A 25,613-nucleotide genomic window follows, 5' to 3' on the forward strand; every position below is an offset into this window, starting at 1 on the left:
GTTTCTACATCAAATGTATACTCTCTTTTCTGGACTCTTTTTGTATCACAAACAGTACTGTATTTGCAAATATGGTATGTCATAAATGTATAGATGTAGCAGTACTGTCTATCTGTATGTCGTGTGTGTCATATGATGAATTGAAAATGGGGGACCCTGATGTAAACAAGACGAAAGTCTTTCTCTGGTCTGCATCCCCTTAACAATTGTATGTATTGAGCTGTATTGTACTGTACTCACTGTACCCATTCTGCAATCTGTTAATACAGTTTTCAATCAATCAATCAATCAATCAATCAATCAATCAATCAATCAATCAATGTATTATTTAGGGTAGTGCCTTTATTTAGAAAATCCCAAATATCCCGTTTTGCCTTTTGTTTTTACTAAACCGGAAACCAGACTAGTCTCTCAAGATTCGTTCTGTGTCCATTTTCTGGGAATAATAACAACGTGATTGTAATGAGAACACGTATATATGATGGATCAGTGGTCAATGGGGACATTTTTATTTTGGAATTCCTATCACTGCAGAAATTAATTGAGTACTAAGATCCCCCACAGTTAGGAATCGTTTGACATTATTCACTACCGGGTTCCCGACAGCGTCGTGTAGTCTTTTACCAACACACTTGTAGTTCCGCGTTCGGGGTCTGCGATCTGATTGACTGACGTGGCCAATCAGATCGCAGAACCCGAACGCGGAACTGCAAGTGTGTTGGTAAAAGACTACACGCTTCCCGACAAGGAAACCGAACAGACTACAAACATCTGCGCACTCCCAGCGTGACTATCGAGCCGCCCTTTCCTCCCCACACAGCAGGGTCGGGCGGGACGTCGACTCACGTCACAGCGTTTAGCTAGAAGAAGTAAAACTGGCTTCACCAACGTAACCTACATGTAATAATAACACTGTTTCGCGTCACGATGCAGCAAAGTCCGGATCATTGCGAAAATGGTAAGAGGGAACAAGAGACACCCGAACTGTAGCGGAGCATGGTGACAGTTATCAAGTTTCTATTGGGATTGTGTGCGCCCGATTTTCAACATGGCGTACCCCGCTCTGGTGGATGTAGCTTAGCTAGCGCGCGGCGCCTAGCTAGTTAGCTTAACGAGGTAGCATATAGCTGCTCTCGTTACGTTTTTATCTCCACGGTGAATAATAACACTTTGCTTATAGCTGGCGATATCGCATTGTTCTTACGTTAAATTTGGCTATGCGTTAACTTCCCCCACGACACGTCGTCGTTAAGTATTTTGTTGTTTACATTCCGTGACGTTTTAGTCAACAACAGCGGCCATCGTGGAGGAGGCTGTGACGTCTGCTACGTTCGATTCTAACTGGGCGGGTCGGAAAATCCGACTTCCTACTAGTAAAAAAAATAATAATAATAATGTATTGAATTGATTGATTGAAAACGTAATTAACAGATTGCAGAATGGGTACAGTACAGTACATTACAGCTCAATACATACAATTGTTAAGGGGATGCAGACCAACCCCCTCCAATGTACAGTAAATTACCAAGTATGGTCTTGTCAATATTCCAATGTACAGTTTTGCTTGTACAGTTGTACAGTCCCCCCCACCCACCCAACCACCTCCAATGTACAGTCCCCCCCACCCCCCCAACCTCCTCCAATGTACAGTTTCTACGTCAAATGTATATACTCTTTTTTTCTGGACTCTTTTCGTATCACAAACTGTATTTGCAAATCTGGTATGTCATAAATGTATAGATGTAGCAGTACTGTATCTGTATGTCATGTATGTTATGATGAATTGAAAATGGGGGACCCTGATGTAAACAAGACGAAAGTCTTTCTCTGGTCTGCATCCCCTTAACACTTGTATGTATTGAGCTGTACTGTACTGTACCCATTCTGCAATCTGTTAATAAAGTTTTCAATCAATCAATCAATCAACCAGAGAAAGACTTTCGTCTTGTTTACATCATGATCAGGGTCCCCCATTTTCAATTCATCATATTGTATGTATACAACTGCACGTCAACTCTGAAGGCTAGAGCGGCCGCATTCAATAAATGTCCCATGTAGATGAGCGCGTATGCAGCCACAAGGTACACATGAGGTACTACATACATGCCTCTACATTGGAAATTAATTTAATACAGCTGCACTTGCTAGACTTGGCTGGAGGCGGTCGGAATGAGCCTTGATGGTTCGTTCTCTTCACCCAAAGCAGCCAAGTAGCGCTAGACTGTAGCAATGCTTTCAATTAATTTCCCATGTAGAGGAGCGTAAATGCAGCCACAAGGTTAATTGAATGCATCCGCGCTGCTAGACTTGGCTGGAGGTGACAGATAAAAACAAACTTGAAAACTTGAAACTTGAGGTGGTCGGAGCGCGCCTGGAGTTCTTAGTCACAAACTTGGGTGTGATTTTTCAAGCCTCGGCGTCTTTTGACGCCATTTCAACATGGCCACCCACAGCGTATAAACGTGAATGTTGAGCTGTTCGCTGTAAGGATACATTTGTACGTATATTAGCTTTATGTCGTTTTAAATTGTCTTCGTGAGTTGTAGTTTGTGCAAGACAAAATTGTAAGAAAAAGTTTAGCAAGATCTATGTTTTTCTGCCTCGAACGCATGCAGTTCGGAGATGACGCTTTTCCCCACTTCCAACTTCCCACCTCCGACCATAAACGAATGCAGCATCACGTTAGTGTTTTCCCATGAAGGGAGGAGATTAACATACTACAAACTTGGGTCACATTATGATTTGTTCCTATTTTCCTATTGAAACATGCATGTAGCAAAGTGATCATGTCCCCAGGGAAACCACAGTGCCTAATGCAATAGCCAGCTAGGTTGTCTCACACCACTAGAATGATGATAACAAGGTCTGCATTACAATTTGTCTTGTAGATCAACCTCTTCTGCTGTCATCTCTGCGCCTCTTCATACCACCACTGCGCCTGGTGTCTGCAGCCATGTGGCAAGTGGTTCAGAGGGGAGCAGTGCAGGATTATGGGATATTGGAAGAGTTCATCACCACAGTTACAGAAATTGTCCCAGAGCTTTTGAATCCCGATCAAAAAGCCCAGATCCTCCTGGGACTTAGAGCACGGGTAAGAGTGAGGTGAAGTGAATGGAGTGAGATAAATCATGCAGCAAAATGACCCTTTAGAGTTAAAAGGAAACACAAAAAGTCAGTGAGAGTTTATGGAATTAAAGACAGTGCTGGTTACACAGCTATTTACCTCATTTGAATAGTAGGAGGTGCAATAGGGGTGGGAATCACCAGGAACCTCACAATTTGATTGAGATTTATTCGGCTTCGATTTGATTATAAAATAATTCTTGATGATGCGAATGCTGTTTTGATCCCATTCAGTATATTACGATCGAAACAGAATAGGCCATTAACGAAATTGCGATTATTACATTAATTGATTATTTACCCTACAGCTAAGTAGTCTCAAAAACAGAACTGTATATTAGTGTGTGGGGGGGGGGGAGGGGTTGCATTTGGCTGGACACTAGTATACAGCTCCAAAGAGCTGGCTCGTTTCTCACCCCTTGTTCACTCCAAACCTCGCTGTCGGGGCTCCTACTACTTTGTCAAACTTGTGGTAAATGTTTTCCCCACGATATTTTCCCCAGCGTCTTTGGGTTCCTGAAAAGCGCTTTATAAATAAAATGTATTATTATTTATATGAACTTACACAGCACAATGCTAGGCCGTTACAAGTTGGCTAATGACGTAGCGCCCTACCTAATGTGCAGGTACACACACAAGTCAGGAGGTTTCAAAGTAAAAGCTCTACTTGGATTAGGTGAAGAAAAAACAAAGACCTAGGTCATATTACGCATCATGAATGAATGAATGAAAAAGTTTATTTTTGAACATGTATTCTCCATATTCCTCCAAACAAATCACGGTATCTAGCTCCATCAAACAGAACAATCATAACAACAAAATTTAAAAACAATAAAAAAAAAACATTAAAAAAAAAGCAATTACAGTGTTTCCCCTATATGCATTAAGCAGCGGCACAGCTTGATTGACCGTGCAGATTGATTGATTGATTGAATGAACATTTTATCAACAGATTGCAGAATGGGTACAATACAGTACAGCTCAATACACACAATTGTTAAAGGATAACTCCACTATTTTGGGAAATTAGCTTATTTAACATCTTCCCTGGAGTTAGACAAGAAGATGCATACCTTTTTTGTCTCTGTGCGTGCATTTAGCTTTGGGAATAGATGCTCCGTTAGCATAGCTTAGCTTCATCACTGGAAGTGGGGGAGGACAGTAGCCTTACAGTGCCTTACAGTGTATTGCAAGGTCTGACATTGACCAAACTTGATATGCATGACCTTGGTGGGCTCTAGGTCAACTCCTGAAAAGGGGGTCAATGTCAGACCTTGCAATCAAAAGTTAGGGGGTGCACTGAAATTATGGCAAGGGTTATTAGCCCCCTAACTTTTGATTGCAAAGTCTGACATTGACCCCCTTTTCAGGAGTTGACCTAGAGCCCACCAAGGTCATGCATATCAAGTTTGGTCAATGTCAGACCTTGCAATACACTGTAAGGCACTGTAAGGCTACTGTCCTCCCCCACTTCCAGTGATGAAGCTAAGCTATGCTAACAGAGCATCTATTCCCAAAGCTAAAATGCACGCACAGAGACAAAAAAGGTATGTATCTTCTTGTCTAACTCCAGGGAAGATGTTAAATAAGCTAATTTCCCAAAATAGTGGAGTTATCCTTTAAGGGGATGCAGACCAGAGAAAGACTTTCGTCTTGTTTACATCCGGGTCCCCCATTTTCAATTCATAATGAATTGTAAGTAAGGGTGCAACTTGCACCGTGCAATCCATTCTTTGTGGATCTAGCCCCGAGTCTGACGTATACAGCGAACAGGTCTATAGGAGGAGTGAAGACGGGTGGGGAAATGACTGTGAGGCGATGTCCTCACTGAAAACTCAACGCACGTCATTCACATCATTAGCTAAACTGACTTATTCAATAGCAATCAGTAATGAAAATAAAATTTAAGAGTTTACCCTATTTTTTTTGTGCATCGTTAATAAGTAATTACTCGGTTATACATCCAAAATATAACATCCTTTAAAAAATATATATATATATATATATATATATATATATATATTACAAAAAAAAAAGATCCACTGAATGACATTCCAAGTTTAAAAGTTCACTATATTTCTAAGACACTAAACATGCCAAATATGTTGTTCAATCAAATAAGCCTTTTACTGGTATAAGCAATCTTTTGTTTCCATTCATCTCGTACAGTCCCGTGTCTGCTTATCTTCCCAGAGCTGGTGAAGGAAGCAGCTAAGGAGTTCCACGTCTCTGTTCCTTCCCCCCGTCTCTGGTGCGACGTCGTCGGCTAACTTTGATCAGTCCGGCGTTGTGCTTCAAAAGTTCACATTGTGGTCGAACCTAAACCATTAATTACAAGTTTAACACTAACGGCAACTATAGTCAAAGTAGTAAGTACTGGTATGACCTGACGGCAAGCTTAGAGACGACCGCTTGTCCAATACGAACAAGGGACACACAAGCCAGCTCTTGAACGGAGTATTGGTGTCCTTCAAAATGCAAAAAAAACAACCGGATATATAGTGATGTATAGACGGTGAAGAAGACATAGTTGATAGTATGTGTTCACTAAAACGGGCCAGGGATGCACCGATATATATATATATTTTTTTAGGCTGATACTGATATCCAATCTCACCCCAGCCATGTGTTCCTGAACTCTATGGTTCCTCTTACTATAGGGGTTTCCTGCTCCCTTTAATGAACGGTATCAGCTTACGGGGGCGGTCAGGTGGCGTAACGGAGATTGCGTTCGTCACCAAACCCCAGAGCGGCTAGATTCGCCTGTTCGAATCCAGCTCACAGCTCCGGGGTTGTCACCAGCTTGGCTGGCCGTTCACACTAATACAATTGGCAGTATTAGAGGGTGGGAGAAGCTGGCGGGGTGGGTCCGGGTCGTTGTAAACAGCGACTCCTACAGTTCGGTCGGGGCGCCTGCTCAGCGAGGAAAGGATCTAAGGGGGGTAGTGTGATCCTTCCACACGTTACACCCTCTCAGTGAGAGTCCGCGCTGCCAGGTGAAAAGAAGCGGTTGATTGGCTGGACGTGTGTCGGAGGAAGCACGTGGTAGCCTCCACTCTCCCAGACCGACTGTGGGGGGTAAGTGCGCAGCGACCAGGAAGGGGATTGGGAATTGGCATAACGACTAACATTGGGATGGGAGAAAATCGGAGGAAAAAGGAGGGGGAAAAAGATCAAGAAAAAAAAAAGGTATCAGCTTACTATTGGGACAATTACCGCTGTCCTGTCCATCACATTGCTGCCACTGATTTAGATTGTTTCTTCTTCAGGTGGTTCTCGACTTGTGTCGGGCCGAGCAAATAGCCGAGCTGGAGACCGTCGAGATGCACCTGGAGAGAATACGGATGCTCATATCCACCTGGGCGTCACAGGTCAGTCGATGGAGAAGTGAGCCGCGGGGGGCGGGGCTGTAGTCGACTGCGACCAGGTGTATTGTAGAGCCATATGGAATCTGCGATCACGGAATCGCGGACGGATTTGTTGTGGGACTTGTACAGCACTTTGTTCAACTTTGTCAGTGCTGTAAAGTTTAAACCTTTTAAAATCTTAGACAAACAAAACCCTTTGCTTTCATGAAATATTGTAAGCCGTCATTTGAGGCTTTATAAAAGCAGCACAATGAACACAAACCTGTCGGTGCCGAGTCCGACCTCGTCTTAAATAACAAACAGCATTGCTTGTTGTAGTTAACAAAGAGAGGCAGAGTTGATTTTGCAAAAATATATATAATTTTTTTTTCTTTTTTTATAATCACATTTTATTTTCATATTCGAATCCCATGCCCATCGAACGAAGCTTCGAAGTATTTAAGACAGCCCTATTAAATGGACTGTTATATCTTATTAAATTGTGGACATTTATTCATTCCCACTTATTAGACACTATTTCTGATGGTAAAATGAGCGTACAAAGCAAAATACAGAATTCTGAAATATTAAAACGGAAAAAAACGGAATTTGGAAAAAAAAAATGGAATTTGGAAAAAAATAAAACTGATTTCATATGGCTCTAGTGTATTGTTCCTCCACACTGCCAGCCTCAGTCACATATAGTTGAGAGGGATGACGTGAATGTCTTAAAGCCCGCACCTGGCTTCAAGCTGCAGGAAAAGGCTCCTGCCTGCATCTACCTCCTAAACGTGAAGCAAGTGTTCCCTGGACAGGCTGCTGCACACTAACATGACCACGGCAGAATCCATAAGCACATGGAACATTTTACATCCCGTTCTCATGGCTGGCAGGGCTGCTTCACAATGGGGGCCTATTTGCGGTTACAGTCCCGAGTTTACATTTCTAGGTAAAAACTATTCTTTATGCGTTAAACTGTATTCATATTCAGAGCTCTAATTATTGATTATAGTTATACTACTACACACAGCTTGGTTTGGCAAAAAAAAAAATATATATATATATATATATTTCAAAGTGATAAACAATGACAAATGAGACTTAACTCAATCAGCGCCGGAAGCCTAGAGCATCTTTGTTCCTACCCCACGCCAACGCTCTAAAACAGGGGTCTCAAACTCAAGTCTGGGTGAGGGTTTCAAGTATTCCAAAAAAAAAGTACAACTGATCCAATCTTCTCACAAACTCACTAAAACCTCACAAACGCCAGCAACTGAGCATTCTCGATGGTGTCAGTGGACTCATCCACAGCTATGGAAATGCACTGTGCATTTTTTTTTATTCTATCACAAAGCTGTTTAATCAAATCACCAGCCAGTATTTCAGTTATTCTGGTTGCTGTGCTATCTGAGGGGATTTGCTTTTGTTTGCCTTCAAACATGGTCTCCATCACTTCAGTCATACATTATTTTATTATATATGCATCAGAGAGGGAGAATGGCTTCTTGTGTTTAGCCAACACCCATGCCACTGAGTGAGGACTTGGTTGCTTTTTCTCGTTGTGACATAGATTTAACAATAATTCTGCTTGCAGCTTGATATGATGATTTCATTCCATTTATTTTTGTGGTTCTTAGCACTGAATTTTGAGGAAAGGCTGCATCAAAATAACTGTTTTGTTTCGTAGTGGCGTTTCAAAATTGCCACTCTTCACAAGAGCTACCGTTTCTTGGCATATTAGGCACATTGGTTTGGTGCTGGGAGGATGCACGATTGCACGCATATTTTTCAGTCCATTCAGCATGAGCATGCCATATTCTTCTACTAACTGCCTGCTGGCGAAACTAGGCTACTAGCTACATTTATCTCACGGAGATGCTGTAAAACTGGGAACGAGGTTACTAGCTACAGTACCTGCAGATTAGACTACCTGTAGATGCGCTGTCAACTCTCGCTCTGACTCGGCCCCGCTGAAAGAGACAACACTCATTCCGTGAAAACCCGCCCTACTCTGGTCTGATTCGCAGACTGTGGGTGGGGGGGAGACACGCTGATGGGACGCTGAATGTGATTGGACCAGAGTAGACAGACAGACACAGACAGGCAGAGCACTGCTTGCAGAGGAGACGGCGGAGAATTTCGAGAATGCCTGCCATACGCACTGGATATATTTTCCTTCCACTTGGTATCACTCCGAAATCACGTTTCAACCAAGTCACTAACGTAATGTTGCTGTCATGAGCCTGCGCTATGGTAGCCTACAAGTGATCAAATAAATAAAACATCCAACTCGCACAACGACTCGGCAACAAGTTGCGCGCGGGCCGCACTAACACTAAACTTTGATGTCAAGTAGGGGGCCGCAAAATATCATCCAGCGGGCCGCAACTGGCCCGTGGGCCGTGAGTTTGAGACCCCTGCTCTAAAAGATAGGAATAAGTGGCAGTGTTTGCAGGGCTATATATATATTATAGCTATGGTGGCCCATTTGACATCACCTATCTATCGTCCAATATGTGAAAAAGAATACATCTTTTCGTCAATACGTTCGCGTGTTATACCGTGGTGAATATGAGTATAGTTATAGCGTGGTCTGGGGTAATTCCCGAAAGGGAATAGCCTTATACGTCAATTATACTATAAACGTTGCCGTTTCTTGCCTGTACATGCTACTATTCCCAAATCAAATCTATATAATAGGTATTATGTTTCCTCATGAATGCATGAAAGGGGGGGGCGGGGGGTCGTTTTTTGATGCTTTAATCGTCACCAACGGCATACGTTGTGGAGTAACATTACACACACACACACGTTGCGATCGAGGTGAAATCATGGTTGGATCAAAGCAGGATTGATATAATTTAATCCTTACCTTCACTAGGAGGTACCCCAAAAAGAATATTCCAATTGTCTGATCGCGAGTCCAAGTACTGGTGTCCATCGTGTCGCCAACATGATCCACCACAACAGATGCATCGGAGGCATTTGACGCTTCTCAATGGGATCGGGATACCCACCCGCCTCGCCCGACAAAGACAAGTGGGCCCGAGACATTTGATCGACGCACAGGCCAAGATATAATGTTTCAAAGGGTGCTCGATACTGCCACCTGGGTGGATGCGGCCGGTATTGCACTTTGGCATTCTCAGGATGATTCCCCATGTTAACCCCGAGTCTGTGTGCCTGTAATGAATGGAAATATCGAATAAAAGAAATAACGATAAACCCGACTCGGGGGTCCTGGCGCTCAACGCATGGCGAGAGATAACCCGACTAACATCGGGTCTGGCGTCCAAAGAGTTAAACATGCAAGATATCATTGAACTTGAATCTATTCTAAACATGCCAGTAGTAGCAGTAGCCTAGCGATACCGTAAGGGCCAGTTAAACCGAGAGACATTATGAGACATGGGAAGAACGATGGGAGAATCACTGATGGTTTTTTATTTAAATACACCGTATTGAACGTGCTGTGACGAGCCCGGTGGTGTTCAGACTCGTCACGGTTCAAAAACAAACAAATGCAAATGTCCACACAAGTGCAATATCAATCAATACGAATATTTATTGACTCAAGGCAGAATATAGTTCGATGGGCAAATAGAATGGTCGTAATACAGTCCGATGTCCAAAACACAAAACAGGCTCTCGTACAGAAAAAGGATCGTTCAATACTCCGAGTAGTCGTCCGGTCCAGGGTCAGTACACAAGGGTGTTTCTCAGCCAGTCCAGGGTCCAGTACACAACGAACACCTTCTCGCCTTCACCTCTCCTCTCACCTAGCAAAACTCTGTACACAAACAATCTCTCTCTCAATACAACGCTCCTACCTCACCTCCTCTCAACTCTATCTGACCTAGTGTATAATAGTGTGTGCGTGTGGGATGTGGGTGATCTAATGGTGCACAGGTGTGTTCTATCAGTACTAATCAGCTGCCTAATTGCTTACCCTCCTCCCGTGGCAGTAGTGTCGCCCCTCCTTCACATATCCATGAGACGGGGGGTCGCAATATCTGTCCGAAAAATCTGTTCTATAGAGAATGTGAAGTGGGCGGGGAGTTGCTGATGTGTTGAGAAATCGCAAAAAATGCACAAGAAAACTAACGGATGAAGGGATGCAGAAAAAGAAGGGTGGATGTTTCTCCCATGCTGCTCGTGACATTTTCTGTGGCGTCTTTTAACCCCAAAAATCCGCCTGTCGACAACACGCACCAGTCAGCCGGAGTGATCCTCTCCGAATGCCATAGCAACCGTCTTAACTCTCTGCCAACATGACGTCAATTCCACATTCTCTATGTCTCGCAAACGATAAATTTTCTTTAAAAAAAGAAACAATAATTTTAAGCCCCTGGGATGATAATTTTAACATTTGCCATCTGGCAACACTGCCATGCGAGCGTAATTGCTGAAACTGGCAAAAGAAGTGAGTGCACGCTCTGCACCCTGAACACTTGAAACAGCTTCCTAAGCAAAAAATCTGTATTGATGTCTTGAGCAGAATCCATGACTTTGATTCAGTCTGCGATTCAGAGAAAACAAAAGGAAAAGCTGCCTTTGGGAAAACTGGGCTGAGGTCATCAGTCTCCCTTCTACTCGTTCATTATTGTCAGGGTACAAAAGATTTTAAAACAGCCAATTTGTCTAACAAATTATGAATTTGTTTAAGATTTCTGACACGCTTTCTCTTCATCAACTGCCTGCCGCCCTCCTGTCATCAATCGAAATGGATGTTCTCTGACCCTAAAACCTATTGTTTAATTGAAGCCTTTCACTGAAGAATGAGATAATCTTTTGGACAGCCCATGAATTTGCAGTTGTGAAGTTAATCTAGTACAGTAAATCACTTAAGTGTGAATGTGACAACAAAAGAAACTCAACCTCCAATGTCTTTTAACTATGAGTATACACAACACTCTTGGATAATAAACACACTTGGATAATAAAGTTTGAAAACATTGTTCCTCTGAAAACCTAAAACGGACTTGTATAGTTCTTCGTCTGAGGTGGTCAGTTGGTATAATTGAAGGGTGTTTTGGCTTGAATCCGACGACACTGATCCAAAATTGATATAATGGCAGAATATATAAAGAAAAAAATAGTAAATGGGAGATGAAGCATAGCGATATAAACATAGTCATAGCATCAAATTAGTATTTAGATAAACCACAGAAAAAATCACGTTATAAAAATAAGGTGTTTCTAAGAAAAAACTATTTGTTATGTCCATTTATGTAGCATTTATCAACATGTGCGCCGCCATTTAGTTGCTGACGTCACGGAGATGGTTTCGCCCGGAGGCGGAGCCTCCCACCTCAGAAAATTGCACGCTGTAGCAATATTATTAGGCTCCTCAAATATCGTTATTCATAAAAACACATTTATGTAATATTTTACAGCATTGAGCAACCCCAACAGGGGGATGCTGCATGCTCCGTCATCTTTGAGATGGCGAGACATGCAGTTGGCACCTGAGATGGCGAGACCTGCAGTTGGCACTGTGTGAGGCCACGATATTTGAGCAAATGAATAATACTGCATGTTCTGAACGTCCAGATTAATAATTAGAATTAGTTCAACAGAAAGGTATAGATTAGGCTATCACCTAAAGTCTGTTGGTTGCTATATGAGTTCAGCCTCAACCAAACTCAGTCTAAACGTCTCTTCTTTCTCTGTTATCCTCTGCCCGTCGCCGTCGGCAGATCGATGCGGGAGTATGGTACTCCTCCTCTCCCTTGGCAACACCACAACACCGTTTCCAACTAATAACGGCACTAACGTTACCACCACAGCGCTGTAGCAAAACACCTCTCTCTCCTCACTTTTATTCTCCAACTAACGGTTATCTTTTTCTCTGTTCAATATGTGTTGAGTGGCTCGGCTGTATACAAAACTAACGGAATAACTTTGTCTCCGTTCCAATGCGCGCTGTAAGCAGCGGCGATACAAGGAGCATATACGGGCGAACAATAATTAGGTCTCCCAGGTCGCACGTATTTTTCAGACATTGCCCTGCACCCGAGCTCTACCAGGCAGTGTATTCACACATTGATAGCCTTCTGAAAGAAGACCTTAGTTTCTTCAATTAGCTTTACCAGTGATATTAGGAGCTCTGATGTCAGCCCCATGTCAATGCTGAGTTTGACAGCTCAGTGGATTGACGCAGACTTCCAACTCCGTAAAGCGCTCCTGCATTCCCAAGAGTTCTCCGGCTCCCATACTGCTGCAGGCTGCAGCGCTGGCAATAGCATTCGAGAATATGTTCCAGACGTGGCATATTCTGAAAGAAAAGATTCATGTCATACTCCGAGATAATGCCCGAAACGTGGTCAAATGCATGAAAGACGCAGGATTACAAAGTTTGGGATGTATGGCCCACGCGCTTCAGCTGGCTGTCCAGTGTCCACCATGGAGTGCTGTCACAGCGCAGCATAAAAGACATCGCACTTTTACGCACTGTTTAGCCTATATTTTACGCGCTGTGTTTAGCCTATTAAATAGGCTAATTGTTTTTTTATTCGTTTTAACTTTCAGCCTGTTAATAAATGTGTCGTTAATTCAGTATTTTAATTCATATTTATTTAGGCTATGCTAATTAAAAACACAAATGTTATGGACATCTAATTTAATTATCTGCTTATTTATTAATGCTTCAATTCATTCAGAAACGTTGCAGCAAACAATCCATATGTGCATTTGTTTACATAATGATAACGTACATAAATAACATAATATTATTGAGGGAGGAAAAAAAGGAAACTGATACCTACTTCACCCTGTTAGTCAAGTTGAACTATCGCTCTGACTCAGACTGTGGTTGTGTGGGGGGGGGATCTCGCAGATAATACAACTACAAGTATAATTATATAATATATATTTTTTCTGTAGGTAACATTACATTTGGTTGACAATTTACTGACTGACTTTCACGACACTCCATATTTACGTAGCTATCTAACCAGCACTGTAAACCGGGACCCAGCCCAAACCATCACCGTGACATCACCATCCAGCTAAAACGGGGAAATTACATTTGAGTTTTCAGACAAATAAGCAGGATTTCACATTTGATTATAGGACCATGTCTTACCCAAGGTGCACAACAAACAAACTAGGATCATATTGTTCAACGCTTCATCTCCCCTTTAACGTCTTAACATTAAACCACATATTCTCTACTCTTATCAAGATAGCTATGGGATTCTGCTGAGAGTATTGTAAACAATGACTGAGTATTATGACTGAGTTGTATGTGTAAACAATGACTTGAGTATTATGACTGAGTTTTATGTAAACAATGGAGTCAGGGCGCCCTCTACTGGGCAACCTGTGATGACACCATTTAAGGATTAATTAGTCTGGCTCTTTTTTAAATTTATATATTAATTAATTTGATTATAACTGTATATTTTGTTCCAGCCATGTTTTGCAGATGTTGAATTTCCAGAATCAAACTTTGTGGATCAAATTGAATTACTGCTGAAAGATCCTGAAGAGAGGGAGAAGTTTTTCCAGGTTTGTGTTTGTAGTTTTGTTTCTATTGTCTTTTTTTTTTTTTTTAGAAAGTGCTCACACTTAAAGGTAGAATCGGTAATGTTGTCAAGTGGCGACCTCTAGGCGAAAGAGCCTTACTTGGTACTGCGCTTTGTTTACATTATTTAGTTTTGTTTTGTTTGATGTGGGTTCGATTTGAGTGGGTATAGGGGGAAGGGGTTTGCTACTGCTGGCCACACTTCACTTCACTTCAGTTCAGGCTCTCTGCCAAGAAAGGCCTGGAGAAATTCACTGTATGATAAGTGATAAACTGCAACCCACACATCAGACCAAAACAATTAAAAAGTAAACAAAGTGCAATACCAAGCGGAGCTCTTTTGCCTGGAGGTCATATTGACGACATTACATATTCTACCTTTTTTGAATGGTAATTCTTGTGTTCCAGGATGTGTTCCCTCTGGATTTTGGGCCGACGTATGACAACGCATTACAGATGCTCATGTTGGACTTCCTGTCCAAGTTGGAGAGGCTGCTTCCCATACCGGACCTTCAACAGGTAAAGAGCTGGTTCTTCCCATACCGGACCTTCAACAGGTAAAGAGCTCGTTCTTCCCATACCGGACCTTCAGCAGGTAAAGAGCTCGTTCTTCCCATACCGGACCTTCAACAGGTAAAGAGCTCGTTCTTCCCATACGGACCTTCAACAGGTAAAGAGCTCGTTCTTCCCATACCGGACCTTCAACAGGTAAAGAGCTGGTTCTTCCCATACCGGACCTTCAGCAGGTAAAGAGCTCGTTCTTCCCATACCGGACCTTCAGCAGGTAAAGAGCTCGTTCTTCCCATACCGTAACTTCAACAGGTAAAGAGCTCGTTCTTCCCATACCGGACCTTCAGCAGGTAAAGAGCTTGTTCTTCCCATACCGGACCTTCAGCAGGTAAAGAGCTCGTTCTTCCCATACCGGACCTTCAGCAGGTAAAGAGCTTGTTCTTCCCATACCGGACCTTCAGCAGGTAAAGAGCTCGTTCTTCCCATACCGGACCTTCAGCAGGTAAAGAGCTTGTTCTTCCCATACCGGACCTTCAGCAGGTAAAGAGCTTGTTCTTCCCATACCGGACCTCCAACAGGTAAAGAGCTCGTTCTTCCCATACCGGACCTTCAGCAGGTAAAGAGCTCGTTCTTCCCATACCGGACCTTCAACAGGTAAAGAGCTCGTTCTTCCCATACCGGACCTCCAACAGGTAAAGAGCTCGTTCTTCCCATACCGGACCTTCAGCAGGTAAAGAGCTTGTTCTTCCCATACCGGACCTTCAGCAGGTAAAGAGCTCGTTCTTCCCATACCGGACCTTCAACAGGTAAAGAGCTCGTTCTTCCCATACCGGACCTTCAGCAGGTAAAGAGCTCGTTCTTCCCATACCGGACCTTCAGCAGGTAAAGAGCTTGTTCTTCCCATACCGGACCTTCAGCAGGTAAAGAGCTCGTTCTTCCCATACCGGACCTTCAACAGGTAAAGAGCTCGTTCTTCCCATACCGGACCTTCAACAGGTAAAGAGCTGGTTCTTCCCATACCGGACCTTCAGCAGGTAAAGAGCTCGTTCTTCCCATACCGGACCTCCAACAGGTAAAGAGATCGTTCTTCCCATACCGGACCTCCAACAGGTAAAGAGCTGGTTCTTCATTCAGACGGCCTCCATGCTCAGCGCTGTGCCCTCTGACCCTCCTCCTCTCTGTGTTCCAGACGGCCTCCATGCTCAGTGCTGTGCCCTCTGACCCTCCTCCTCTCTGTGTTCCAGACGGCCTCCATGCTCAGCGCTGTGCCCTCTGACCCTCCTCTCTGTGTTCCAGACGGCCTCCATGCTCAGTGCTGTGCCCTCTGACCCTCCTCCTCTCTGTGTTCCAGACGGCCTCCATGCTCAGTGCTGTGCCCTCTGACCCTCCTCCTCTCTGTGTTCCAGACGGCCTCCATGCTCAGCGCTGTGCCCTCTGACCCTCCTCCTCTCTGTGTTCCAGACGGCCTCCATGCTCAGCGCTGTGCCCTCTGACCCTCCTCTCTGTGTTCCAGACGGCCTCCATGCTCAGTGCTGTGCCCTCTGACCTCCTCCATGCTCAGCGCTGTGCCCTCTGACCCTCCTCCTCTCTGTGTTCCAGACGGCCTCCATGCTCAGCGCTGTGCCCTCTGCGCTGGAGGAGTGTGTGGAGTATGTTCCTGACCCCCAGGAACTGAGGCATGTTCTCCAATACCATTCAACGCTGGGAAATGTGGATTTCATGGGTGAGTGTGTTCAGGGAGGCGCTAACTGACTATAATGCATGTCTTGTTAGTGGGTCCACTTTAGAAAAGTGTATTTCCCTTCAGGTACATGGATCTCCCAAATTAAATCTGACCGTACGTCTGAATTGTTTGTTTTTTGTCAAGAATTAACAACTGTTCTAAAAGACGATATCATAATTTCTACTTAATTCTAATGACTTGGGGAATGATGATGTATATACGGTGACGGCGTATTTCATTTTAAAGGTCACATGTTATGAAAAACATGTTCACTGCTTGTACATGTGGGTCTCTGGTAGGCCTGCTAACACACACTGTGCAATAGCACGACCCAATCTGAATTGATCTGGGCTGCCTAGGTCAGAAAACATATACTTCAACAAGCCATTCATATTTGCCTCTTCGTCAATTGGAGATCATAGACGATACGCTGCCCTCGATTCGTGTGTGCACATGAAAATCATGCATGTACAAAATGGCGGTTTGCTCGAAAAACGTTAAAAAAATGTCCACGAGCTGGTTATCTAAAAATGTGTTTCTGACAACATTTTAGCCGAGAAGTAAAGCATGTAATCGCTGGAGCTCCCCTCATAATTGATCTGCAGGGTCTAGTTTGGGAGCTGCAGCATTGTAAAGCTACAGACATTGAAACAGAGGGTTATAGAGGCTGCTAGAATGCATAATCTGAGTGGTATTTTCAGCAAAAGAAACTCCAAAGACATGTTTTGAGGACCTCAGAGACCTACATTAACGTGTTGGGAGTACAATATGTGACTTGTCAAATCTCGTACATCTCTCTCCTGAGTAATTGGCTGTTAAATCACCGGTAAGGTGTGATTTTTACGAGTGTGCATATTATGACCCCTCTTAAAAATGATTTCCACTGGGTGATGAGTTATCCTCCCCGTCTGTCTGAACTCTCTGTTCACATAATCTAGTTCGCAGTTGCCTTGTGGTTTCCCCCCCACATACCGTAGTCACATGGGCATCAGAGAATGTAAATCACGTGTTTTGTTACAAGCTATCCTTTTCTTAGCCATAAAACACGTCTTAGGGGTGTAGGAACCTTGTAGGACAGAAGAACATTGTGCACAATTTAACCTTGTGGGAAACGTCCCAGTGATGGAGGTTGTTCATTTTTAAGGTTGTACCAAGTCATTCATCTGCAGACGGAATTCCCCAATGTTTCCTCACAATGTTGTGTATTACTCTTCTATATTGATTAATTCATTCAACCTTTATTTGGTCTCAAAGTCACCGAAAGTTCAACTCTCATTTCAGATGATGTCGAGAAATAAGATTTAGTTTACTGCAGCAACTGCAGACTGGGGTGAAATGCTCGGTCATTAAAGATTTAAACGGTCTAAAGGATACTAAAGTATCTTTGCAAGACTTTCCACATGGCTGGGGTACAGAAGCTAAAAGCAGATTTCCAAGCTCAGTGTAAACTGGGGGGGGGGGGGGGGGGTGATGATGAGATCTCCAAACAGCTCCAGTCCAATGATGAAGTGATATAAGGAGGAAGATCTCCAATAATGGCCTTATATAGAAATGGATGCAAGTGCCAATCGGGTCTCTCTAGAGCAGGGGTTCCCAAACTTTTCAGGCCGGGACCCAGAAAATAAGGCGTCAGAGAGCCGCGGCCCAATGCACATCGTCAGGCTTTTTTTTATTTTCTTTTTTTTTGCCTGGTGACAGATTTTTTAAGCCAAATATCACTTCAATCCTATTAAGTTAGTTCAAGTTAGTTATTCATTTATATGTGCTATTTATGAGAGGGCTAACTTGTTGCAAAATAATAATGATAATAATAATAGCCTCATTAAAATACTATTGTTGCTTCGGTTGTTTTCAGCGTTTTATGTGCATAATCTGTTATTTAGTTTGAAATGTTCGTTGAAATAAGTAGATTTTTCGTTTTTGTTTATTTATTAAGTTAATATAAAACCATATAGTCACATTTTAGAATACAATAGAATAGAATTTTAGAATACAACTAGAAACACTGTCCTGGCCTGCTTCTAAGTTCAGTGACATAAAAAAAAAACAATCTTTTTTGGATTTTTTTTTCTTTTTTTTGGGTCGCGACCCCGACTTTGGGAACCACTGCTCTAGAGCAGGGGTGCAGTCTGGCCACTGAACTTAGAAGCAGGCCAGGACAGTGTTTCTAGTTGCAGCAGCGCAATAGTTAGATAACCTAGGTGGGGAACAACCAGGAGATCACTGCAACTCACACAAGTTGGAGAACTATCTCTCTCTCTCTCTCTCTCTCTCTCTCTCTCTCTCTCTCTCTCTCTCTCTCTCTCTCTCTCTCTCTCTCTCTCTCTCTCTCTCTCTCTCTCTCTCTCTCTCTCTCTCTCTCTCTCTCTCTCTCTCTTGCTCTCACACACACACACAAAAGGAGCCGCATGTGATTGGTGGAGGCGGGACCCTTACAAAAAACTGTTGTTGCTAATCATTGACACATGCTAGCCTGTAATAATCCCCCCCAGAAAAATCTACTTTGCATTTGATATATTGCAAATATATGCCATCACACACACTGGCATTTAAAGGGTTAGAATTATAAAATTAATATGTGGTGTTATGATCAGGGCTGAAGTTGAATAAAAGATTGTATTATTTTCAATCTGACATTACAAAAAACTGAAAACCAATCAAAATCAGTGTTGTTGCTAATCATTATGCTAGCCAGTTTTTTAACAATAATTTGTGATGCCATCACAAACACTGGCATTTAAAGGGTACAAATAAAGAAATGCCTGCACCAGAATGCAGGAAATGAAGTCTTTGTAACAAGAAATGTCCTGGTGGGGGACCCCCAGACCCCCTGCTTAAAAAGTGGCCTGACTGGGGCTATATTTTGCACTATATTTGCTGGCCTGAATGATTTCCCCAGTCCGGCCCTGGTTAAAAGCCTCCAATGCTTATTAGTGTGTGTGCGTTTGAACATGTGCATGTTTCAACCATACATTTAAAAAAAAAAAATTAAATATAAAACATTTTAGAATTTATTTTTTACCTCCTATAATAGTGTGGGTCACGGCTCTCTGACCCCGTTATTTTTGGGTCGCGGCCTGAAAAGTTTGGGAACCCCTGCAGTCTAGAGGACCACCCAACTAACTTATGATATACCGTACATAATTCTAGTAATCGTGTATTTTTCTTTCCCCCACAGACGAAGCAGACGTCTTCCCATCTGCCTTCGGGAACTGCATCCTCTCCTCTCTGTCTCTCCCTCAGCTGGAGAAGGTTGTGATCGACGCAGACCAGCTCCACCTGCAGGCCCCCTCGGAGCAGCTGCACGGCTGCGTGACGGTACAGTTGGAGGGTGAGACGGTGACCCTGCCGGACTACATACTGATCCAGCAGCCGTCGGGTTTGGTCGAAGAGAAATACGAGCCCGAGGATCAAGGCGAAGCCGTGATCGACGAGGAAAACGCAGAGGCCGACTCGCCCTGCAAGGAAGAAGTAAGTGACCAAGGCGTCACCGACGCCCTCAAGCCGGCGTCGTTTCAGCCACTGAAACAAAACCGACGTCTTCAGCTGAAGAAGAAGAAGATGAAGAAGAAGAAAAAGAAAGAAGCCGCGTCTGCGGCTAAGAGAGCGAGGTCTTCTCTATCTAAGGCCCCGAGAAGGAAATTTTCTAACGACAAGACTTGTCCCGTGTGCAAGAAGACTTTCTTTCGCGCCACGGCCATGAGGCGGCACCAGGAGATACATTCCACCGACCGGCAGCTCCGGTACCAGTGCCCCAACTGCGAGAAGCGCTTCAGGGACCAGTACGACATGACCAGACACAACCTGCGCGTTCACGAGAGAGACGAGGACGAGGCCGCTGAGATGGAGGCGCCGCCGGAAGAACCGGGGACCTCGGAGTCGCCGGAAGCCAAGAACTGTTCTCTCTGCGGGAAGTATTTCGCTCGCAAAGTCGACATGGAGAGGCACATGAGGTCCCACTCGGAGGATCGCCCGTACAAATGTTCCTACTGCGACAAGAGCTTCAAGCATCCGTACGTCCTGAGGAGACACCAGAGGGAGATATGCAAGAGCAAAGACCTGAAGAGGTTTGAACCGGCGGCCAAGAAGACGCGCCCGGAGAAACAGGGCTCCGATTTGGCTCCGACCCCGGAGGGGGGGACGGTGGAAGGCAAGGTCTGTCCCATCTGCAACAGGATCTTACCTTGCACCGCGGACATGACTAAGCACTTGCGATCTCACACGGAAGAGCGTCCGTTCATCTGCGTCACGTGTGAGAAAGGCTTCAAGTACAAAGACACGCTGAAGAAACATCAGATCATCCACGGTCACGAGGGTGTCCGGGAGGAGGAGAGCAAGAGCGTGGAGCAGATCTTGGCCGAAGCCGACCAACAGGGTAGTAGCGGTGGTCTTGATAAGACGGGACCGGATCTGCTGCCTGCTACCATGGGGCAAACGACCAAAAAAGCGCCCAGAGTGTGCCCTGTATGTGCAAGGGCATTTGATAGTATAAAAACGCTCAACAAACATATGCAGTGTCATACAGAGGAGCGCCCTTACCACTGCGTCCACTGTAAGAGGCGGTTCAAGCACATGCACGGTCTGAAAAGACACCAGATTTACGCCATCTGTCATAAGAAGATAGTGCGCATCTCTTCACTGAGAAAAGAGTCCAAATCTGATGCCGTCAAAGGGGGCGTGGCCAGCGATCTCCTGCAGCCGGCGGCGCCGCCCCTCAAGATACCCGTATGGTGTTCCAACTGCGGCAAGCACTTTGAGTACCCGTCGGACCTGAAGGAGCACCAGGAGAACGTCTGCAAAGTGGACGTCCGGGAGGTCATGCGATGTCACGACTGCGGGAAGGAGTTCAAGAGCCTCACCATGCTCAAAGTACACCAGCGAATCCACGACCCCCTCTACTGCAAGGAGTGTGGCAAGATACTCGCGAGCGAGGCGGCGTTCGAGAGGCACAAGCTGATGCACAAGCCCATCCAGTGTACCATGTGCGAGAAGACCTTCACCCTGCTGAGGCGTCTGAGGGAACACTACGAGAAGCAGCATAGCTTCGCCGGACCCTATCCTTGTACTCAGTGTGACAAGACCTTCTCTCAGCTGTCGTACCTGGCCATCCACGAGAGGGTCCACAACGGAGAGTTCCCGTACATGTGCACCATGTGCCCCGAGAAGTTCCGCTCCTCCAACTGTCTGACGGTGCACCAGCGGAAACACACCGGGGAGAAGCCGTACCTCTGCTGGCAGTGCGGCAAGTGCTACCGGTCGGCCTCGGAGCTGACCGTCCACATGGGCACTCACTCGGACGAGAGGCCCTGGGCCTGCGCCAAGTGCGACATGGCTTACCGGACCAAGCTGCAGCTGACCAACCACGTGGAGCAGATCCACATCGGGCTGAGGTATCCCTGCAATCACTGCGGCAAGCAGTTCATGAAGGAGATGTCGCTGAAAAGACACGAGCTCATCCACACGGGAGAGAGGCCGCATCAGTGCACCGAGTGCGGGAAGACTTTCCTCACCGCCAACGAACTGAGGCTGCACACCAGGTACCACACCGGGGAGCGTCCCTACAAGTGTGACGTGTGCGGCAAGGCCTTCATCCAGTCGGGGTATCTGAAATCGCACATGCGCCTCCACACGGGAGAGAAGCCGTTTAAGTGCGACGTGTGCGAGAAAGCCTTCAGGCTGTCGTATCACATGAAAAAACACAGACGAACGCACACGGGTAAACCCAAGGGTCACATGTGTGAGGAGTGCGGCTTGGCTTTCACACACAAGAAGTATCTCTGTGAGCACACGCTGCTCATTCATGAAATAAAAATGGAGCCCACTTTCACTCAGTCAGTGAAAATAATACACTTGCAATAGCGACTAGAGCAAGCTATTTAATGCAGGCTTTTTGGGTTATATTAGGTTGTTTTAAGCCATCGGTAGCCTTTTAGTTTGCTCGGTTCTCTAAAATATTTTTTGGCGGGAGATCGCACATGAATTGGATAAGCTGTGTTGCAAATGCGTAGTACAAAAAAACATTTTTCTTTCATTATTACTATTATATTTTTGTTTTGTTTCGCTCCTGTCCTATCAAGTAATGCGATTGTCAGTTTTGTTGCACTATAGTTCAAAAAAAATGAAATAAATAAACTATTGTTTAAAAAAGAAAATCTAAAAGATTAGTCTGCTCTGCTTTTCATTGTTTACGTTTTTGGCTAGTTTGTGATACAGTATTCGATGCAATCTTTGATTACCTTGTATAAAAGATTTAAATGATCTGTAACAGCTGTACATATTGGAATCTGATGGAATATTTTTGGTTACATGTTATTGGTAATAAATGGAAATTTGAATAAACCTTTGAAAGCAATGCTTTTCCCTTGTTCCTTTTTTTAAGTAGACACAATTATCATTGCCACCTCATCTATCCTGTTATTAGGCAAAATATGTCTGGATATATTGTTTACACTGCTTGTTTTTATCTTTACTATAGTTTTCATGTCTTCTATGATCATACCCATACCTGTCCCCCCCTCCCCCAGGGGGATCAATAAAGAAATATCTTATCTTATCATGAAATCGGTAATGGAGGAAATTCACTGAAAGGTCATTGATATAAAAATTATACAGCTACCTACCATACATTCTTATAAAATCATATTACAATGATTATAATGGGCTTTATTCATACACAAGTCCATAAACAAAATGTGGCATGAATAGGATAAACCCTACTCTTCTCCCCATTTTAATAAAATGTTAACGCAATGCCCAGATAATGGGGTTCCTCTACCTAAAGCTCTTAGAAATGCAATGTTCTCCATCAACCACTAGATGCCAGTAGAGTTGTGGCTATGGTAGGCGAAAGTGGTTAATGGTGCCCCCTGCTGCCTGAGCTCCAACCTGTGAGAGAACTTTACTTCTCCATAGGCTGATTAATAGTAATACCCAAGAGATCATGTACACACACTTCAAATGGCATGGTCAGTGTCGGCTCTCATTTGCACATCAGAATAGTCTTAGAAAGTTATGTTGGAGGCTAAAGATGCAGCCTTTTCCATTGCATCCTTTATTGCAATGGAACCTTTTTGTATCCTATTAGTTTATCCATTCAAACACAACTATTTAGACCATTTGCCTACGGACTCGCTGTAAATCCATCTGATCCTGGGCTCTCATTTGAACCGACAGCGGGCTGAAGCACAGTCCGTGCCACCTGATCGCAAACAGATCCTGAGTGCCTGGCGTGTGCCAGCTAACCCTCGCCTGAGCACTAAAGGAGCATCTCTGCCCAGTTTCAGGGGAAATTGTTCTCAACTCTTCGAAATCAAAGGCAAACTTGAGTCAGACCCCAATCCAGAGAGTGTTGGGAGCAGATAACTTTTTAAACCCAAAGCATATTGATTTATATGGGGCTGTAATTGCTTCAGTGTGTCCTGGATTACTCCCCACCCCGTAATTGAGGCCTGGCACAGGCTCTCCTCCTGGATATACCCTGTGCCAGGCAACGGGCAGAGGAGCACCGCACCCACTCCCCAGCCCCACCGACTATAGTCGGAGAGCCCCCACCAGTGCGACAGCCAGCCAATGCACAGAGCCCCTATCATCTAGTCTGCCATGCAGGCAGAGAGCCCCCACCAACTAGTCAGACACATGCAGGCAGAGAGCCCACCACCATAAATCAAATTTTTTTATTTTTTTATTTATATCAAATCAAATTTATTTATAGGGCCCGACAACACACGTTAATGTCCCCATGGGCCGTACAGGTCTTCTTTAAACAAGTCAAGAAGAAAACATAACAATAAGTCAAGAACAGAACAAGAACACCATAAGGTCCAAACATTTTTAGATGAATGCAAATAAATGAAATGCAAGCACTCCCAGACATACCCCACGCGAAGGTAAGGAAAAACTCACTAAAACCTAACAATAGGGAAAAAAGCTCCACAGGCAGTGTGGAGGAGAGAAACCTTAGAAGGGCCATTCAAGGGGGGATCTCCCTTCTTAGATGTTGGTGATAGTAGTGTTGCAGACGGACAGTTGGTAAGCATGCACTCATGTGTGTAGTGTCAGCCGTGCAGAGAGCCCACCACCATCTAGTCAGTCAGCCGTGCAGAGAGCCCACCACCATCTAGTCAGTCAGCCGTGCAGAGAGCCCACCACCATCTAGTCAGTCAGCCGTGCAGAGAGCCCACCACCATCTAGTCAGTCAGCCGTGCAGAGAGCCCACCACCATCTAGTCAGTCAGCCGTGCAGAGAGCCCACCACCATCTAGTCAGTCAGCCGTGCAGAGAGCCCACCACCATCTAGTCAGTCAGCCGTGCAGAGAGCCCACCACCATCTAGTCAGTCAGCCGTGCAGAGAGCCCACCACCATCTAGTCAGTCAGCCGTGCAGAGAGCCCACCACCATCTAGTCAGTCAGCCGTGCAGAGAGCCCACCACCATCTAGTCAGTCAGCCGTGCAGAGAGCCCACCACCATCTAGTCAGTCAGCCGTGCAGAGAGCCCACCACCATCTAGTCAGTCAGCCGTGCAGAGAGCCCACCACCATCTAGTCAGTCAGCCGTGCAGAGAGCCCACCACCATCTAGTCAGTCAGCCGTGCAGAGAGCCCACCACCATCTAGTCAGTCAGCCGTGCAGAGAGCCCACCACCATCTAGTCAGTCAGCCGTGCAGAGAGCCCCTATCATCTAGTCAGTCAGCCGTGCAGAGAGCCCACCACCATCTAGTCAGTCAGCCGTGCAGAGAGCCCACCACCATCTAGTCAGTCAGCCGTGCAGAGAGCCCACCACCATCTAGTCAGTCAGCCGTGCAGAGAGCCCACCACCATCTAGTCAGTCAGCCGTGCAGAGAGCCCCTATCATCTAGTCAGTCAGCCGTGCAGAGAGCCCACCACCATCTAGTCAGTCAGCCGTGCAGAGAGCCCACCACCATCTAGTCAGTCAGCCGTGCAGAGAGCCCCTATCATCTAGTCAGTCAGCCGTGCAGAGAGCCCACCACCATCTAGTCAGTCAGCCGTGCAGAGAGCCCACCACCATCTAGTCAGTCAGCCGTGCAGAGAGCCCACCACCATCTAGTCAGTCAGCCGTGCAGAGAGCCCCTATCATCTAGTCAGTCAGCCGTGCAGAGAGCCCACCACCATCTAGTCAGTCAGCCGTGCAGAGAGCCCACCACCATCTAGTCAGTCAGCCGTGCAGAGAGCCCCTATCATCTAGTCAGTCAGCCTTGTAGAGAGCCCCTCCAACTAGTCAGCCAGGCAGAGACAGTTTCAGTGGAATTGCGTTGCTGGGCCTGGGGAACAGCTTGGACCCAGATTTATTTTGGGTCCATTTAGGATGTTTAGTGTCAAGTTGAAACCATCTATACAGGACTTGACCCTGCTACGGTCATCGTAATC

At 45.0% G+C, this 25,613-nt stretch overlaps 1 protein-coding gene across 1 annotated transcript; it reads left to right on the forward strand.

Annotated features, from left to right (window-relative positions):
* Nucleotides 1-817: 817 nt before the first annotated feature.
* On the forward strand, nucleotides 818-22,526 carry LOC311241349 (uncharacterized protein). Its single transcript, XM_084330134.1, has 7 exons — nucleotides 818-958; nucleotides 2,889-3,091; nucleotides 6,393-6,494; nucleotides 13,887-13,982; nucleotides 14,407-14,517; nucleotides 16,108-16,231; nucleotides 19,410-22,526. The coding sequence occupies exons 1-7, from the start codon at nucleotides 928-930 to the stop codon at nucleotides 22,088-22,090; spliced, it is 3,348 nt and encodes a 1,115-aa protein (XP_084186260.1). The 5' UTR covers nucleotides 818-927; the 3' UTR covers nucleotides 22,091-22,526.
* Nucleotides 22,527-25,613: the final 3,087 nt, after the last annotated feature.

The sequence above is a fragment of the Notolepis coatsorum genome (assembly GCF_963971535.1).
Source record: "Notolepis coatsorum genome assembly, chromosome: 15".
NCBI classification, from domain to species: Eukaryota; Metazoa; Chordata; class Actinopteri; order Aulopiformes; family Paralepididae; genus Notolepis; species Notolepis coatsorum.